Here is a 19031-nt window from a genome sequence, read left to right on the forward strand (position 1 = left end):
CACCGCCAGCGTCAAGCTGCACACTATCTATCCCACTACACCTTCGCTTTCTGCCTTCAAAATAAAAGAGTTAAATAAAATAACAGCGGCATTGTGATCTACATTAAACGTATTTAGCTGTTATTTCCAGTGAGGCAGGTCCTTCAGTCCTCCAGTTGTGAGACTCACAATCTGTTAAATCCATGTTAACCAAGTGAACAACCTTTTGCAATGATGATTACCATTTTCATTTCATTCATCATCATCAAAAATAGTGGGGGATGTGAATCAGGCACATCAGAATGCATAAATGTGCAGATCACATTTGCAAGTAATAATATGTAAATTGCCTAATGTATAAAATTAATGTAGAGAAGCAATGTAAAATGTAAAATAATTTCCAAGCCGTGCTTTTATTTTGAAGAGTGATAGTCGGATTTATTCTCACTAACTTTACGACTTTTGCGCCTGTTTCTGCCTGCTTACCGCTGTTACTATAGCAACAGTCTCTCCACCATCCACAGCTGATGAACACACTGGATGTGCACAAACTACGAGCTTTATTACAGCAATACCGGAACTGTTGAGGTTGTAGTTGAAAAAAACGCGTCTTAAGTTTCACACGCTGTGATGCTGAATAATTAATTACCTGAGAAACGGTGTGCTGCACCTGACGCACGTGCTGTCAATTAAGGCCAAAGCCTCTGAGTTGAACTCTTTATCCTGGACTCAAATCGTGCAGATTGTGCATCTATTTAACTCACTGTCCACAGTTAGTACAGTGAATGATCCAAATCACTGTTCTGTTGCTTGATAAAAGTTAAAATTTTTACTTATAAAGTTACAAGAAACCTCCAGAGCCATCATGGTGGCAGCTGGGTGTCAAGGTGAGCACAGATAATAAACACCAGGTGTGTGAGTTTTAGTGACACAAAGTGATCACAAAGCTGCTCTCAGCGTTTTAAAGCCTCACAAACCTCTTATTAGAACAGATGTATTGCTAATGGACTAATTTGTCCCTTTTAACAATAACACCGTGATATTAATGTACATATTGAAGTGAATAGCTGCACCAAGGTAAAATCCGAGTGATTATTTCCCAGATGTGTCCCTAAACTTTTTATTAATACTAATATTAGTATTAGTCAAAGTGTTGCTTTAAATGTTACTAGTACTATAACATATATTGCAGTGACCCACGCTACATGTGGTGTATTTATGCACATGTTATTTAATTAATACTTCAGTTTTTTCTCTCTTAGCTCTGAACCGTGTCACGGTTCACATTCCTGAACCAGTCCAGACCCGAACCAGTCCAGACCCGAACCAGTCCAGACCCGAACCAGTCCAGACCCGAACCAGATGCAGACAAGAGCGCAATGCGCATGCGCTGCCGTCTAAGCTATTTTCTGCTAACAGCTAGAAAGAAGTTATGAAATATCGGGAAATACTTTGTGCTGAGTTGTCTCTTGGTGGTTTATAGGAAGGAAGTCAACATTCCTGTGAGAGGACGTCCTTTTTAAGCGAACTCGAGGAACTAACGGAGCTAAATCACCACAAATCGCCTCTCAACTAATGCTAAGTTTAGCGGTTAGCTAGTCGAGTCGACGACTGGAGTTACAGTAAGTTTAACTGAAGCTACTTTTAGGAGAATTTATCCTTGATATTAGAGTGAACTGTGTTTTATTGTCGTGTCTAGTGTCGGTAAACCTGTCAAGTTAGCTGTTGTTCTTATATAGAACTGCTGCTTTAAGAAAAGCAATACAGCAGTAAAAGTACTAGCTAACTAACGTAGACATCAGCTGTTGTGATTGAACTGATCCTGTTTAGAAGTACATGGGCAAAGAAAGAGGAATAAACGACTCTACTCTTGGATTTTGTATTTGGCTAATTCAAAACGAAACGAATTCAAAAGATTCACTTAATTTACAGCAGACATAGCCTGAAACCATTCTTTGTAACTGGGCTGTGGTTAAATAATGGTCAAGTAAAATATGAGTAATTGTAGTAAATTGTGGGAATGGGGAACTAATATAAACAGAACAAGTAGCACAAGTTCATACTAATGACAAAGTTTAGGTGCCAGCTTTGTGGTGTGTCTTGTCCAGGGATACTACTTTTATATACTACATTTTGTCGACTGCTCTACCAACTGAGTCACAATTTGATCATGTGTGTTAGTGCTGAGCTTAGCATTAGCTTAGCATTCCTAGAAATCTGCAGTGAAGAAGTGTTTCACAACAAACCGGTCTTGTGGCTGGTTTCTCTGGCACAAACAACATTTGTCTCTTCCCAGGCTATTTTCAGTATGTGGAACCGACGGAGGGGATCCCAGCTGGGGTTGCTGCTTCTGGCATCCCAGGTGTTTCAAGTGGGTCTGGACAACATCCCACCTGTCACCCTGGGTGTTTTGGCTCTCAATGTGTACCTTTACATGTTTCCTGTAGCTCCCCCGATGCAGGTACTTCACTTGTACAGCCCTAATAATGCAGAGTTACTTTTAACAGTCTGCACCTGCACCATCTTTGAGAAATGACATTGCTATTTGCTGTATTAAGTTGATATTATTACTATTATTGATATGAGTATGTCATCTGTCCAAACTTTAGACTTGTGTGAGTGTTCAGCAGGCATGCTGGCTTAAAGATTGGCGCCGCCTTCTGCTGTCCCCAGTGCACCATGTGGATGATTTGCATCTCTACTTCAACATGGTGTCCTTTATATGGAAAGGTATCAGGCTGGAGAGGCGGCTGGGCGGATCCTGGTTCCTGTACCTGCTGTCTGTCTTCTCTCTGCTCAGTGGATTAGTATATCTGGTGTTGGAGGCATTGTTAACAGAGCTGACTCAGGACCAATCCTATAGCATGAGCTGTGCTGTTGGCTTTTCAGGTACAGAGCTCATAAAATTTCATTTTGCACAATTATTTTAGAAGGTTGAACTGGAACAGCTTTAATCCGTAAACATTAAACATAGTTAAATAACATTTAAAAGAAATCGCATGATATTTACTCAGAAAAAGGCAGAACAAAGTAATTTTTTTAAAATCTCAGATCCACTGACATTTCCTGACCCTTTGTTTATATTCATGTTAGATGTCCTGTTTGCACTGAAGGTGCTCAATAACCATTACCACCCTGGAGGTGTGACCTATATGTTGGGTGTCCCCGTATCTAATCGCTATGCTAGCTGGGTAGAGCTAGTATTGATCCATATTCTATCACCTGGGTGAGTTTCCCATCACTTATTCATACATCATTCACTACCTAGAGATACCAGATGTCCTAGTAGATTTTATAGACCTGAGAGACAGATGGGATTTTTACATTTTTTTGTAATTACTCTTATATGGTGGACCTATAATCCATGGAAAGCTAGCTGAGTTACTAGTAGAAGATGGTGGTACTTGCATACTGTTTATGTTCAACATCTGTTTGTTGTTAGCAGTGCAGCCTAGTTTGATCTGGCTGATGCACTGAATTAATGTTTACACCAGATGGCAGTGTCTCCTCAGTTAATCTGTGTTCCGTCTGTTCAGGACCTCTTTCGTTGGTCATTTATCGGGGATCCTGGTGGGTCTGCTCTACACTGCTGGACCGCTGGAGACCATCATGAAAAAGTGTTCAGGTCTGAATGAATGTGTTGTTGTGGTGGTGGTGGTGGTGTTGATTTTAGGTGATGTACTAGTCTTTTAGCAGCTGGCATTTAAATATATTAATGAATAGCTATCCATATACAAAACTAAATGCACCTTAACAAGTGTTGTAGTGAAATTGTCTGTTTGTATATATTTTCACCAGAGTTGATGACTTCCAAAGGATATAACCCCCAGCGCAGGCAATACTTTAGGTCTTCAGGTAAAAAATCTTAAAGGACATATATCCTGAACTATGTTATCTCTTTATGCCATACAGCTTCATTGTTTGTCCAATATGACAAACCATTGACTTGTGAAAGGGGTCATAATGTGCACTTTGTGCTTTGATGTTACATATATACTACTTCAGGTATATTCAGAGGTGCAAAGCATCGTATGGCCACTTTAATGTCTTCAGTTGGACAAAGTGACATGTTGTGACAATTGTATTGTTATTAGAAAACAGAATATGCTAGACTTATCTTAGCTACTACTAATCTTTAACCTATTATGTTCTTAAATGTATAACCTGTGTGTGTGTGTGTTGGCAGGATACTCAGGACACCATCAGCAGGCACCAGATTACACAACAAATAACACGTCTTATTCAGGCGGATTGACAGACGAAGAGCAGTTGGAGACAGCCATCAGAAACAGTCAGAATAACGGAGGTGAGAATGAAATGAGTTCTAAAGTCACTCCAGCTAAAGGAGGGCTAAGTACCCTAAACATGCACTCCTTCGGAGTAGGCTATAACCTGTGTGTGTGTTAGCAGGATACTCAGGACACCATCAGCAGGCACCAGATTATACAACAAATAACACGTCTTATTCAGGCGGATTGACAGACGAAGAGCAGTTGGAGACAGCCGTCAGAAACAGTCAGAATGACGGAGGTGAGAAAGAAATGAGTTCTAAAGTCACTCCAGCTAAAGGGGCTCCTCCTCCTGATGGTTTCCATGTGTCTGAAGAGGCAAGAGCTGAGGAAATTAGGTTGCGGAGACTGAGAAGGTTTGACAATGGAACTACTCGGCTAAGGAAGGGACGGAGGTCTAGGTGTCCAGAAGAGGAATTCCTCCTAAAGCCTCATCCAACCTCGGCGTCCATAGGCTGTTCAGGTCTGAATGAATGTGTTGTTGTGGTGGTGGTGGTGGTGTTTTCAGGTGATGTACTAGCTTTTAGCAGCTTTCATTTAAATAAATTAATGAATACATGTACATATACAAAACTAAATGCACCTTAATAACAGTGTTGTAGTGAAATTGTCTGTTTGTATATATTTTCACCAGAGTTGATGACTTCCAATGGATATAACCCCCAGCCCAGGCAATACTTTAGGTCTTCAGGTAAAAAATTTCAAGGACATATATCCTGAACTATGTTATCTCTTTATGCCATACAGCTTCATTCTTGTCCAAAATCAGATCAATATGACAAACCATTGACTTGTGAAAGGGGTCATAATGTGCACTTTGTGCTTTGATGTTACATATATACTACTTGGGATTCAGGTATATTCAGAGGCGCAAAGCATCATATGGCCACTTTAATGTCTTCAGTTGGACAAAGTGACATGTTGTGACAATTGTATTGTTATTAGAAAACAGAATATGCTAGACTTATCTTAGCTACTACTAATCTTTAACCTATTATGTTCTTAAATGTATAACCTGTGTGTGTGTTGGCAGGATACTCAGGACACCATCAGCAGGCACCAGATTACACAACAAATTACAGGTCTTATTCAGGCGGATTGACAGAGGAAGAGCAGTTGGAGACAGCCATCAGAAACAGTCTGTATGACAGAGGTGAGAAAGAAATGAGTTCTAAAGTCACTCCAGCTAATGGAGGGCTAAGTACCCTAAACATGCACTCCTTCGGAGTAGGCTATAACCTGTGTGTGTGTGTGTTAGCAGGATACTCAGGACACCATCAGCAGGCACCAGATTACACAACAAATAACACGTCTTATTCAGGCGGATTGACAGAGGAAGAGCAGTTGGAGACAGCCATCAGAAACAGTCTGTATGACAGAGGTGAGAAAGAAATGAGTTCTAAAGTCACTCCAGCTAAAGGAGGGCTAAGTACCCTAAACATGCACTCCTTCGGAGTAGGCTATAACCTGTGTGTGTGTGTTAGCAGGATACTCAGGACACCATCAGCAGGCACCAGATTACACAACAAATAACACGTCTTATTCAGGCGGATTGACAGACGAAGAGCAGTTGGAGACAGCCGTCAGAAACAGTCAGAATGACGGAGGTGAGAAAGAAATGAGTTCTGAAGTCACTCCAGCTAAAGGGGCTCCTCCTCCTGATGGTTTCCATGTGTCTGAAGAGGCAAGAGCTGAGGAAATTAGGTTACGGAGACTGAGAAGGTTTGACAATGGAACTACTCGGCTAAGGACGGGACGGAGGTCTAGGTGTCCAGAAGAGGAATTCCTCCTAAAGCCTCATCCAACCTCGGCGTCCATAGGCTGAGCAGGAGTGCTCTGAACGAGAAGGTCCAACCACACAGTCTGACACATTCAGAAGTTCTTTCACTGTGTGGTGTTTTGTGTTAACATACCTCTGAGAGTTACCAAAGACTTACCGTATTTTCCGCACTATAAGGTGCACCTAGGAGCCTTCAATTTTCTCAAAAGCCGACAGTGTGCCTTATAATCTGGTGCGCCTTATATATGGATCAATATTGGGCCGCAACAGGTCTCGCAACTACGGTTAACAGCCGCCGACTCCATTTTCCCTCGTAGAATAAGTAGCGCGCGGTGCATGCTGGGATATATGACTGCGTGATGACATTGCTCTCAACTACATTTTATCCTATCTTTTCTTTATGTAACTGAAAGAAACAGAAAGAAACAAAATTAACAAATAATACACATCGTTACACATTTGGTATGTTACACTCGCACACGCTAGCTTGACTTGAATTAAGCTAATTACGATAACACGCACACGTAATTTATCACATGTAACAGGTAACAACTAACATACTTCTAATGACAATAAACATGTTAATACTTACAAAGATGAATGCTTTCCAAGGCACAAACGTATAAATCACACTCAGTATAGACATGAACCAGTTGGTTTTACTGTGGAAACTAGTTTAATTTACCAACGGAGAAAATACGTCAAAGCTGTACTATTGAACAGAGAGTGGAAAGAGCACTCACTCTGCAACTAATTATCTTAACAAAGATCAACTAATATACACAACTCTCACTCTGACAAATTTTAAGAACAATACTATATTACTTTTTAGCTGCCTTTGTCAAAACTTATTTTTATTCATTTATCACTTGAACTGAAAGGCATGACACGGCCAGAGCACATCATCAACATGGACAAAGATAAACTGTGTCACGAAAACTCTACGTCACTGACTTTACCTCCGGGAAAATAATAAAACAGCTGTTTATTCATTTTGTGAGTGAACAGAGTTGTCAGAACGCTGGTTTGTAATCTATTAAGTTTGACCGACCTATCTGACTGTTTTGTTAACATTCCCTTTAGCGCAGCTCCATCTAATGTTGCATAACATAACCCCAGCCTCTGCTCTAGCGTCTATTCTATGCACCTTATAATGCGGTGCACCTTATATGTGAAAAAAGTTTTAAAATAGGCCATTCATTGAAGGTGTGCCTTATAGTGCGGGAAATACGGTAATGCTATCTGTAGAAAGGTATTTTAATGTGTCGCATCTAAAGAGCTCATATGCTAATGAGCAGGTTAGGCTGAGGTATACCAGTAAAACTTGCCCAGTCTAGTCTAAGTGCAGTGATTTTTAATCCCCACCTGACCTTATGTGGCCTGGATGGAGTAAAAAGCTGTGCAATCTGCCTTTTAGGGTGTTCAACTTGTAAAATTGCATTTTAAACTTAAAGTTAAGACATCAGTGACATGTGCGCAGGCGTGAGCCTTGCTGCAGCCGATTTACCGCTGTTCTCATGTTGTGATGTCTTTTTCTGTATTTTATTTTATTATTTTTATTACTTTTTTGTAGATAAGTTACTAGTTTGAAATTAAGTTCTACCCTCTCAGATCATGTTGCTCGAGAGAGTTTTTATCTCTGTTTTTACCTTTGGATTCATACTCTCACTAATCCGAAAGACCAGAGAGTAACAGCTGCTCCTTTGTTTACACCCAGGATCAGCTGATGTTACTGAGGACGGCCGGAGTAAAGGATCCAACTGTCCGGGACTTGAAACATTCCAGAGGAGATCAGTAGAAGGACAACAAGGGGATGTAGGGGAGGCAAAAAACTGCAAGGAGGAAAAAAAGAACAGAGAAGAGCGATAAGCAGAGAAGGTGAGAAGATTCAAACCACATCTCCCCTCTCTGATTATGGACAATGTGAGATCACTGGACAATAAGATGGACGAACTGGCAGCTCTAGTGAGGATGGAGAAAATCTTTGCAGAGTGTAGTTTTGTGTTTCACAGAGACATGGCTGCATGATGGTATTCCTGACTCCAGTGTTAACATAGACGGTTTTAGCACTGTGCGCTGGGACAGTAGGCGAGAGGAGAGCGGTAAGAGGAGAGGAGGGGGGCTCACCGTTCTCATTAACAGGTGGTGCCATCCTGGTCATGTCACTGTGAAAGAGCAGTATGCAGCCCTGATATTGAACTTTTGGCTGTGGTACTTCGTCCATATTATTTGCCCAGAGAGTTTTCTCACTCCATATTAATCGCTGTTTACGTTCCTCCATCCGCTAACGCCGCTGCTGTGTGTGACGTCATTCAGACGGTCACCTCCAACCTGCAGACCAGACACCCCGACGCCTTCTTTATGATCTTTGGAGACTTTAATCACGCCACCCTCAATAACACACTTCCTACCTTTACTCAGTTTGTGAGCTGTCCCACCAGGGGGGAGAGGACATTGGACCTGTTGTATGCTAATGTTAAAGATGCCTACAGCTCCACTGCCCTCCCCCCTCTGGGAAAGTCAGATCACAACCTGGTACATCTCCTCCCGCAGTACACACCTTTGGTTCAGAGGCAGCCTGCTACCATTAAAACTGTAAGGAGGTGGTCAGAGTGGGAACACTCTGCCCTGCAGGGATGCTTTGAAGAGACAGACTGGAAGACTCTCTGTGAACCTCATGGTGAGGAAATTGATGGACTGACGGACTGCATCTCTGACTACATCAATTTCTGTGTGGACACCCAGGTACCCACAAAAACCATTTGCTGCTTCCCAAACAATAAATCCTGGGTCACACAGGACATCAATGCCATCCTGAATGACAAAAAGAAGACATTCAGATCAGGAGACAAGGAGGCAGCAAAGAGGGTCCAGAGACTTCTGTTTGTCAAGATCAGGGAGGGGAAGGAGACTTACAGGAGAAAACTAGAACATAGTCTTCAACAGATCAACACCAGGGAGGTTTGGGGGGCATGAGGACCATCACTGGCTACAAGTCCAGTAGCCAGGAGACTGTGGGGACTGTTGACTGAGCCAATGAATTGAATAATTTTTTCAATCGATTCCAGGCTGATCCACAGAGCCCACTTCAGTTCACTCTCCCCTCCTCAGTCCCTCCCCCACACGACTCAGCCACCACCCTAACAATCTGAGCTGAGCAGGTGAGAAGAGAACTGCACAGGCTTCACCCCACAAAGGCGGCGGGTCCTGATGGAGTCAGCCCAAGGGTGCTGAAAGCCTGTGCTCCTCAGCTATGTGTTGTTCTCCAGCACATTTTCAATCTCAGCCTGTACCTGCAGAGAGTTCCTCTAGGGTGGAAAAAGTCGTGCCTTGTTCCAGTGAATAAGACGCCACGTCCCAGAGTCCTCAATGACTTCAGACCAGTGGCTCTGACCTCACATATTATGAAGGCTTTTGAGAGGCTAATCCTGGAGTCCCTCCGACCTCTGGTCAAACCCTCACTTGGTCCCCTCCAGTTTGCCTATCAACCTCAACACCATCCAGCCTGCACTGCTGGGAGAGAAATTAAAAAACATGCAGGTCAACACTCCCCTGATTTCCTGGATAATGGACTACCTCACTAACCGCCCACAGTATGTCCGCCTGCAGAACTGTGTGTCTTACACTGTGGTCTGTAGCACAGGTGCTCCACAGGGGACAGTTCTGTCTCCATTCCTCTTCACCCTGTACACCTCAGACTTCAGGTACAACTCAGAGTCCTGTCATCTTCAGAAGTTCTCTGATGACTCTGCAGTTGTAGGGTGGGTGCTGTGGTCTGCTGGGGCAGCTACATGAAGGTGGCAGACACTAACAGACTAAACAAACTGATTAGGAGGTCTGGCTCTGTTCTGGGGGTGGAGCTGGACCCTCTACATGTTGTGGCTGAAAGGAGGATGCTGTCCAAACTCCTCTCAATCCTGGACAATCCCTTCCACCCACTGCACAGTGTGTTGGTTGGACAGAGGAGCACGTTCAGCCAAAGGCTTTTTAACATTAAATGCTCCACAGGAGATCCTTTCTACCTTTGGCAATCAATCTGTACAATTCCTTCCCCCTCTGTAAGGGGTGGGGGAAGTGAAAATGTCATATACTTGCTGTGAATCTATATATTTTGACCCAATTCCACTCATCTATTTTACATATTCTTTATATATATTGAGTTTTACTCTACTGATGTTATGGTGCATTTATGTTGGTGTTGGATCTTTCCTGGTTGTGGTTCCTTTTTCTTTGTGTCTGTTTTTAGAACAATGGTAATGAGGCAAAACAATTTACCTCTGGGATTAATAAAGTGTTTTGAATCTTGAATCAGAAACTAACCTAAAAGTGGGACACGACTTTAAATCTCAGTTGGTTTTAATGTTATCACTAAGCCAAGAAAAGCATTGCTGAGAAAACTAAAAGGCTGGATTCTGGCAGAAATCATGCTGGAATTTAATTTTTTATGACGATGCAAATAAAGTTCAGTTCTGCTTTTTCAATGTCACGTTCAATAAGATCAGCATTTTCAAATTAATTTCGGCTAATAGACAATGTGTTTAAACCTCGACAAAGCTGTGGCGCTCTTTTTGATGTTAATGATATTCTGACTTGTTCTTTTTCATTTTCAAATAATCTTTCATCAGATTATAAAATACCACATAAAGGTGCCAAGTATTCATACCGTACATTAGTTCCAGCCTATTTCTGTACATATGTATACATTTACATTTGTAATGAATGCTATTTTGAAAAAATAAATAAATATTACTGATACACCTGTTTTTCAATTGGAATAGTGTCTGCAGACCAGTGTTGCACTTGCAAACAAACTAGTGAGTTGTATTATTGTGTTTTTACTGACATTTACAACCACCAGATGTGTGTTAGGTTTTTCATGGAGTCGTCTTTTTTGTAGTTTTTTTAACAACCCCAACACAAGAAATAGAAGTGTGAACTTTCCAAGAAGTCCCCACAGATGTATTGCTAATGGACTAATTTGTCCCTTTTAACAATAACACCGTGATATTAATGTACATATTGAAGTGAATAGCTGCACCAAGGTAAAATCCGAGTGATTATTTCCCAGATGTGTCCCTAAACTTTTTATTAATACTAATATTAGTATTAGTCAAAGTGTTGCTTTAAATGTTACTAGTACTATAACATATATTGCAGTGACCCACGCTACATGTGGTGTATTTATGCACGTTATTTAATTAATACTTCAGTTTTTTCTCTCTTAGCTCTGAACCGTGTCACGGTTCACATTCCTGAACCAGTCCAGACCCGAACCAGTCCAGACCCGAACCAGTCCAGACCCGAACCAGATGCAGACAAGAGCGCAATGCGCATGCGCTGCCGTCTAAGCTATTTTCTGCTAACAGCTAGAAAGAAGTTATGAAATATCGGGAAATACTTTGTGCTGAGTTGTCTCTTGGTGGTTTATAGGAAGGAAGTCAACATTCCTGTGAGAGGACGTCCTTTTTAAGCGAACTCGAGGAACTAACGGAGCTAAATCACCACAAATCGCCTCTCAACTAATGCTAAGTTTAGCGGTTAGCTAGTCGAGTCGACGACTGGAGTTACAGTAAGTTTAACTGAAGCTACTTTTAGGAGAATTTATCCTTGATATTAGAGTGAACTGTGTTTTATTGTCGTGTCTAGTGTCGGTAAACCTGTCAAGTTAGCTGTTGTTCTTATATAGAACTGCTGCTTTAAGAAAAGCAATACAGCAGTAAAAGTACTAGCTAACTAACGTAGACATCAGCTGTTGTGATTGAACTGATACTGTTTATAAGTACATGGGCAAAGAAAGAGGAATAAACGACTCTACTCTTGGATTTTGTATTTGGCTAATTCAAAACGAAACGAATTCAAAAGATTCACTTAATTTGCAGCCGACATAGCCTGAAACCATTCTTTGTAACTGGGCTGTGGTTAAATAATGGTCAAGTAAAATATGAGTAATTGTAGTAAATTGTGGGAATGGGGAACTAATATAAACAGAACAAGTAGCACAAGTTCATACTAATGACAAAGTTTAGGTGCCAGGTTTGTGGTGTGTCTTGTCCAGGGATACTACTTTTATATACTACATTTTGTCGACTGCTCTACCAACTGAGTCACAATTTGATCATGTGTGTTAGTGCTGAGCTTAGCATTAGCTTAGCATTCCTAGAAATCTGCAGTGAAGAAGTGTTTCACAACAAACCGGTCTTGTGGCTGATTTCTCTGGCACAAACAACATTTGTCTCTTCCCAGGCTATTTTCAGTATGTGGAACCGACGGAGGGGATCCCAGCTGGGGTTGCTGCTTCTGGCATCCCAGGTGTTTCAAGTGGGTCTGGACAACATCCCACCTGTCACCCTGGGTGTTTTGGCTCTCAATGTGTACCTTTACATGTTTCCTGTAGCTCCCCCGATGCAGGTACTTCACTTGTACAGCCCTAATAATGCAGAGTTGTTTTTAACAGTCTGCACCTGCACCATCTTTGAGAAATGACATTGCTATTTGCTGTATTAAGTGGATATTATTACTATTATTGATATGAGTATGTCATCTGTCCAAACTTTAGACTTGTGTGAGTGTTCAGCAGGCATGCTGGCTTAAAGATTGGCGCCGCCTTCTACTGTCCCCAGTGCACCATGTGGATGATTTGCATCTCTACTTCAACATGGTGTCCTTTATATGGAAAGGTATCAGGCTGGAGAGGCGGCTGGGCGGATCCTGGTTCCTGTACCTGCTGTCTGTCTTCTCTCTGCTCACTGGATTAGTATATCTGGTGTTGGAGGCATTGTTAACAGAGCTGACTCAGGACCAATCCTATAGCATGAGCTGTGCTGTTGGCTTTTCAGGTACAGAGCTCATAAAATTTCATTTTGCACAATTATTTTAGAAGGTTGAACTGGAACAGCTTTAATCCGTAAACATTAAACATAGTTAAATAACATTTAAAAGAAATCGCATGATATTTACTCAGAAAAAGGCAGAACAAAGTAATTTTTTTAAAATCTCAGATCCACTGACATTTCCTGACCCTTTGTTTATATTCATGTTGGTATTTCTAGGTGTCCTGTTTGCACTGAAGGTGCTCAATAACCATTACAACCCTGGAGGTGTGACCTATATGTTGGGTGTCCCCGTATCTAATCGCTATGCTAGCTGGGCAGAGCTAGTATTGATCCATATTACATCACCTGGGTGAGTTTCCCATCACTAATTCGTACATCATTCACTACCTAGAGATACCAGATGTCCTAGTAGATTGTATAGACCTGAGAGACAGATGGGATTTTTACATTTTTTTGTAATTACTCTTATATGGTGGACCTATAATCCATGGAAAGCTAGCTGAGTTACTAGTAGAAGATGGTGGTACTTGCATACTGTTTATGTTCAACATCTGTTTGTTGTTAGCAGTGCAGCCTAGAAAAGTGCTAGGCAAAAGCAGAAGTACTACTTGAGGAAGTGCTACTCATGTTAGAAGTCTGCTCTACTTATATACAGTAGATTGGTTGTTTTTTTTGTTTTTTTTTGGTACCAGTCTCTAAACATCCACGGTAAGAGGAGCACATAATGTTGTCTCCATTTAAAGTTTCAGGCCACCTCATGCACTGAACACATCCTTTAGTAGGTGCATAAGAGACAGAATAATGGCTTTTTACACAGGGTAATTTTATAGAGTTCTGGCTCATGTCTGAACTTCTTACTTTCATTTCTGTTATGTAATGTGTCTTAAACGTAGCATACGGTTAAACAAGTTGACTATAGCAATGAAGTCCAAGTGTCCTTAGTTTGATCTGGCTGATGCACTGAATTAATGTTTACACCAGATGGCAGTGTCTCCTCAGTTAATCTGTGTTCCGTCTGTTCAGGACCTCTTTCGTTGGTCATTTATCGGGGATCCTGGTGGGTCTGCTCTACACTGCTGGACCGCTGAAGACCATCATGAAAAAGTGTTCAGGTCTGAATGAATGTGTTGTTGTGGTGGTGTTTTTAGGTGATGTGCTAGTCTTTTAGCAGCTGTCATTTAAATAAATTAATGAATACATGTACATATACAAAACTAAATGCACCTTAACAACAGTGTTGTAGTGAAATTGTCCGTTTGTATATATTTTCACCAGAGTTGATGACTTCCAATGGATATAACCCCCAGCGCAGGCAATACTTTAGGTCTTCAGGTAAAAAACTTCAAGGACATATATCCTGATCTATGTTATCTCTCAATGCCATACAGCTTCATTCTTGTCAAAATCAGATCGATATGACAAACCATTGACTTGTGAAAGGGGTCATAATGTGCACTTTGTGCTTTGATGTTACATATATACTACTTGTGATTCAGGTATATTCAGAGGCGCAAAGCATCATATGGCCACTTTAATGTCTGCAGTTGGACAAAGTGACATGTTGTGACAATTGTATTGTTATTAGAAAACAGAATATGCTAGACTTATCTTAGCTACTACTAATCTTTAACCTATTATGTTCTTAAATGTATAACTTGTGTGTGTGTTGGCAGGATACTCAGGACACCATCAGCAGGCACCAGATTACACAACAAATTACAGGTCTTATTCAGGCGGATTGACAGAGGAAGAGCAGTTGGAGACAGCCATCAGAAACAGTCTGTATGACAGAGGTGAGAAAGAAATGAGTTCTAAAGTCACTCCAGCTAATGGAGGGCTAAGTACCCTAAACATGCACATCTAATAATAATTTGTTGTGTAGGACAAACCAGCCACAGAGGAGCTCCCTTTCCTTATGGTTTCTATGTGTCTGAAGAGGCAAGAGCTGAAGAAATTAGGTGGGGGAGACTGAGAAGGTTTGACAATTGAACTAATAGGCTAAGGACGGGACGGAGGTCTAGGTGTCCAGAAGAGGAATTCCTCCTAAAGCCTCATCCAACCTTGGCGTCCATAACACATAACACTGTGTGGTGTTTTGTGTTAACATACCTCTGAGAGTCACCAAAGCTATCTGTGGAAAGGTATTTTAATGTGTCGCATCTAAAGAGCTCATATGCTAATGAGCGGGTTAGGCTGGGGTATACCAGTAAAACCTGTACTTGGCCAGTCTAGTCTAAGTGCAGTGATTTTTAATCCCCACCTGACCTTATGTGGTCTGGATAGAGTAAAAAGCTGTGCAATCTGCCTTTTAGGGTGTTCAAATTGTAAAATTGCATTTTAAACTGAAAGCAAATACATGGGTGACATGTGTGTCTCCTTTGTTTACACCCGGGATCAGCTGATGTTACTGAGGACGGCCGGAGTAAATGATCAAACTTTGTCCGGGACTTGAAACATTCCAGAGGACATCAGTAGAAGGACAACAAGGGGATATAGGGGAGGCAAAAAACTGCAAGGAGGAAAAAAAGAACAGAGAAGAGCGATAAGCAGAGAAGGTGAGAAGATTCAAACCACATCTCCCCTCTCTGATTATGGGCAATGTGAGATCACTGGACAATAAGATGGACGAACTGACAGCTCTGGTGAGGATGGAGAAAATCTTTGCAGAGTGTAGTTTTATGTGTTTCACAGAGACATGGCTGCATGATGGTATTCCTGACTCCAGTGTTAACATAGACGGTTTCAGCACCGTGCGCTGGGACAGGAGGTGAGAGGAGAGCGGTAAGAGGAGAGGAGGGGGGCTCACCGTTCTCATTAACAGGTGGTGCCATCCTGGTCATGTAACTTTGATAGAGCGTGTATGCAGCCCTGATATTGAACTTTTGGCTGTGGTACTTCGTCCATAATATTTGCCCAGAGAGTTTTCTCACTCCATATTAATCACTGTTTACGTTCCTCCATCCGCTAACGCCGCTGCTGTGTGTGACGTCGTTCAGACGTCACCTCCAACCTGCAGACCAGACACCCTGACGCATCTTTATGATCTCTGGAGACTTTAATCACGCCACCCTCAATAAGACACTTCCTACCTTTACCCAGTTTGTGAGCTGTCCCACCAGGGGGGAGAGGACATTGGACCTGTTGTATGCTAATGTTAAAGATGCCTACAGCTCCACTGCCCTCCCCCCTCTGGGAAAGTCAGATCACAACCTGGTACATCTCCTCCCGCAGTACACACCTTTGGTTCAGAGGCAGCTTGCCACCATTAAAACAGTAAAGAGGTGGACAGAGGGGGCACACTCTGCCCTGCAGGGATGCTTTGAAGAGACAGACTGGAAGACTCTCTGTGAACCTCAAGGTGACGACATTGATGGACTGACAGACTGCATCTCTGACTACATCAATTTCTGTGTGGACACCCACGTACCCACAAAAACCATTTGCTGCTTCCCAAACAATAAATCCTGGGTCACACAGGACATCAAAGCCATCCTGAATGACAAAAAGAAGACATTCAGATCAGGAGACAAGGAGGCAGCAAAGAGGGTCCAGAGACTGCTTTCAAGATCAGGGAGGGAAAGGAGACTTACAGGAGAAAACTAGAACATAGCCTTCAACAGAACAACACCAGGGAGGTTTGGAGGGGCATGAGGACCATCACTGGCTACAAGTCCAGCAGCCAGGAGACTGTGGGGACTGTGGACCGAGCCAATAAATTGAATAATTTTTTCAATCGATTCCAGGCTGATCCACAGCCTTAGTTCACTAACTGCTCCTCAGTCCCTCCCCCACACGACTCAGCCACCACCCTAACAATCTGAGCTGAGCAGGTGAGAAGAGAGCTGCACAGGCTTCACCCCACAAAAGCGGCAGGTCCTGATGGAGTCAGTCCAAGGGTACTGAAAGCCTGTGCTTCTCAGCTATGTGTTGTTCTCCAGCACATTTTCAATCTCAGCCTGTACCTGCAGAGAGTTCCTCTAGGGTGGAAAAAGTCGTGCGTGGTTCCAGTGAATAAGACGCCACGTCCCAGAGTCCTTCAGACCAGTGGCTCTAACATCACACATCATGAAGGCTTTTGAGAGGCTGATCCTGGAGTCTCTCCGACCTCTGGTCAAATCCTCACTTGATCCCCTCCAGTTTGCTTATCAACCCCATATTGGAATGGATGACGCCATCATACACCTTCTCCATCGCACCTACACCCACCTGGACAAGCCTGGGGGCTTAGTGAGGATCATGTTTTTTGATTTCTCCAGTGCATTCAACACCATCCGGCCTGCATGCAAAAAACATGCAGGTCAACACTCCCCTGATTTCCTGGATAATGGACTACCTCACTAACCGCCCACAGTATGTCCGTCTGCAGAACTGTGTGTCTTACACTGTGGTCTGTAGCACAGGTGCTCCACAGGGGACAGTTCTGTCTCCATTCCTCTTCACCCTGTACACCTCAGTCTTCAGGTACAACTCAGAGTCCTGTCATTTTCAGAAGTTCTCTGATGACTCTGCAGTTGTAGGATGTATTAGGGGTGGCGATGTCACAGAGTACCGTGGAGTGGTGGACAGTTTTGTTGACTGGTGTGGACTCAACCATCTGCAACTCAACATCAACAAAACAAAGGAGCTGGTGATGGACTTCAGGAAATCTGGGAGTCCTGTCATCCCTCTCTCTATACAGGGGGAGGAGGTGGAGGTTGTGTCCGAGTACAAATACCTGGGAGTGTACTTGGACAACAAACTGGACTGGACCAAAAACTCATCAGCATTGTACAGAAAGGCTCAGAGCCGGATGTACTTCCTGAGGAGACTCAGGTCCTTCAACGTCTGCAGCACCATGCTGCAGATGTTTTATGAGTCTGTGGTGGCCAGTGTCATCTTCTATGCTGTGGTCTGCTGGGGCCGCAACATGAAGGTGGCAGACACTAACAGACAAAACAAACTGATTAGGAGGGCTGGCTCTGTTCTGGGGGTGGAGCTGGACCCTCTACATGTTGTAGCTGAGAGGAGGATGCTGTCCAAACTCCTCTCAATCCTGGACAATCCCTCCCACCCACTGCACAGTGTGTTGGCTGGACAGAGGAGCACGTTCAGCCAAATACTTATTAACATTAAATGCTCCACAGAGAACCACAGGAGATCCTTTCTACCTCTGTACAATTCCTCCCCCCTCTGTAAGGGGTGGGGGAAGTGAAAATGTCATATACTTGCTGTGAATATATTGACCCAATTTCATTTATCTATTTTACATATTCTGTATATATATTAAGTTTTACTCTACTGATGTTATGGTGCATTTATGTTGGTGTTGGATCTTTCCTGGTTGTGGTTCCTTTTCTTTCTGTCTGTTTTGAGAACAATGGTAATGAGGCAAAACAATTTACCTCTGGGATCAATAAAGTGTTTTGAATCTTGAATCTTGAATCCAACCTCGGCGTCCATAGGCTGAGCAGGAGTGCTCTGAATGAGAAGGTCCAACCACACAGTCTGACACATTCAGAAGTTCTTTTACTGTGTGGTGTTTTGTGTTAACTTACCTCTGAGAGTTACCAAAGAGTTAATGCTAGCTGTGGAAAGGTATTTTAATGTGTCACATCTAAAGAGCTCATATGCTAATGAGCAGGTTAGGCTGGGGTATACCAGTAAAACCTGTATTTGCCTAGTCTAGTCTAAGTGTGGTGATTTTTAATCCCCACCTGACCTTATGTGGTCTGGATGGAGTAAAAAGCTGTGCAATCTGCCTTTTAGGGTGTTCAAATTGTAAAATTGCATTTTAAACTGAAAGCTAATACATCAGAAACTAACCTAAAAGTGGGACAGGACTTTGAATCTCAGTTGGTTTTAATGTTATCACTAAGCCAAGAAAAGCATTGCTGAGAAAACTAAAAGGCTGGATTCTGGCAGAAATCATGCTGGAATAAATTTTTTATGACGATGCAAATAAAGTTCAGTTCTGCTTTTTCAATGTCACGTTCAATAAGATCAGCATTTTCAAATTAATTTCGGCTAATAGACAATGTGTTTGAACCTCGACAAAGCTGTGGCGCTCTTTTTGATGTTTATGATATTCTGACTTGTTCTTTTTCATTTTCAAATAATCTTTCGTCAGATTATAAAATAGCATACAAAGGTGCCAAATGTTGATACCTCCAA

The 19031-nt window shown here is 42.4% G+C and overlaps 2 protein-coding genes across 10 annotated transcripts; both read left to right on the forward strand.

The window, feature by feature from the left end:
* The first annotated feature begins 1235 nt into the window (after positions 1-1235).
* On the forward strand, positions 1236-15156 carry LOC113149509 (rhomboid-related protein 4-like). Of its 9 annotated transcripts, none has more exons than XR_003297584.1 (15): positions 1236-1601; positions 2276-2440; positions 2589-2868; positions 3073-3205; positions 3516-3604; positions 3778-3834; positions 4163-4285; positions 4387-4509; positions 4585-4731; positions 4903-4959; positions 5299-5421; positions 5527-5649; positions 5753-5875; positions 5951-6150; positions 14963-15156. XR_003297584.1 is itself a non-coding variant. In XM_026341702.1 (15 exons), exons 2-14 carry the CDS (start codon positions 2288-2290, stop codon positions 7915-7917), a joined length of 1683 nt encoding a protein of 560 aa, XP_026197487.1. In that variant the 5' UTR covers positions 1236-1601; positions 2276-2287; the 3' UTR covers positions 7918-7926; positions 11274-11357. The 9 variants fall into 9 exon arrangements, 6 of the variants coding, with proteins under 6 accessions (XP_026197487.1, XP_026197495.1, XP_026197505.1 ...); XM_026341702.1 differs by lacking the exons at positions 5951-6150; positions 14963-15156 and adding exons at positions 7766-7926; positions 11274-11357; XM_026341710.1 differs by lacking the exons at positions 5951-6150; positions 14963-15156 and adding exons at positions 7766-7926; positions 8602-9096.
* On the forward strand, positions 11480-14941 carry rhbdd1 (rhomboid domain containing 1). The gene is made up of 8 exons (XM_026341747.1): positions 11480-11617; positions 12292-12456; positions 12605-12884; positions 13098-13230; positions 13905-13993; positions 14157-14213; positions 14555-14674; positions 14764-14941. The coding sequence occupies exons 2-8, from the start codon at positions 12304-12306 to the stop codon at positions 14868-14870; spliced, it is 939 nt and encodes a 312-aa protein (XP_026197532.1). The 5' UTR covers positions 11480-11617; positions 12292-12303; the 3' UTR covers positions 14871-14941.
* Positions 15157-19031: the final 3875 nt, after the last annotated feature.

This window comes from Anabas testudineus, chromosome 13 (assembly GCF_900324465.2).
Source record: "Anabas testudineus chromosome 13, fAnaTes1.2, whole genome shotgun sequence".
Lineage (NCBI taxonomy): Eukaryota > Metazoa > Chordata > Actinopteri > Anabantiformes > Anabantidae > Anabas > Anabas testudineus.

What these genes read in the sequence shown, in the direction of transcription:
- rhbdd1 (XM_026341747.1), top strand. Translation starts at nt 12,304, where the DNA reads ATGTGGAACCGACGGAGGGGATCCCAGCTGGGGTTGCTGCTTCTGGCA. An exon ending in CTGTGCTGTTGGCTTTTCAG is followed by an intron (nt 12,885 to 13,097) that starts GTACAGAGCTCA and finishes TGGTATTTCTAG; the next exon opens with GTGTCCTGTTTGCACTGAAG. An exon ending in ATCCATATTACATCACCTGG is followed by an intron (nt 13,231 to 13,904) that starts GTGAGTTTCCCA and finishes CCGTCTGTTCAG; the next exon opens with GACCTCTTTCGTTGGTCATT.
- LOC113149509 (XM_026341684.1), top strand. Translation starts at nt 2,288, where the DNA reads ATGTGGAACCGACGGAGGGGATCCCAGCTGGGGTTGCTGCTTCTGGCA. An exon ending in CATCATGAAAAAGTGTTCAG is followed by an intron (nt 3,605 to 3,777) that starts GTCTGAATGAAT and finishes TATTTTCACCAG; the next exon opens with AGTTGATGACTTCCAAAGGA. An exon ending in AAACAGTCAGAATGACGGAG is followed by an intron (nt 4,510 to 4,584) that starts GTGAGAAAGAAA and finishes ATGTGTCTGAAG; the next exon opens with AGGCAAGAGCTGAGGAAATT.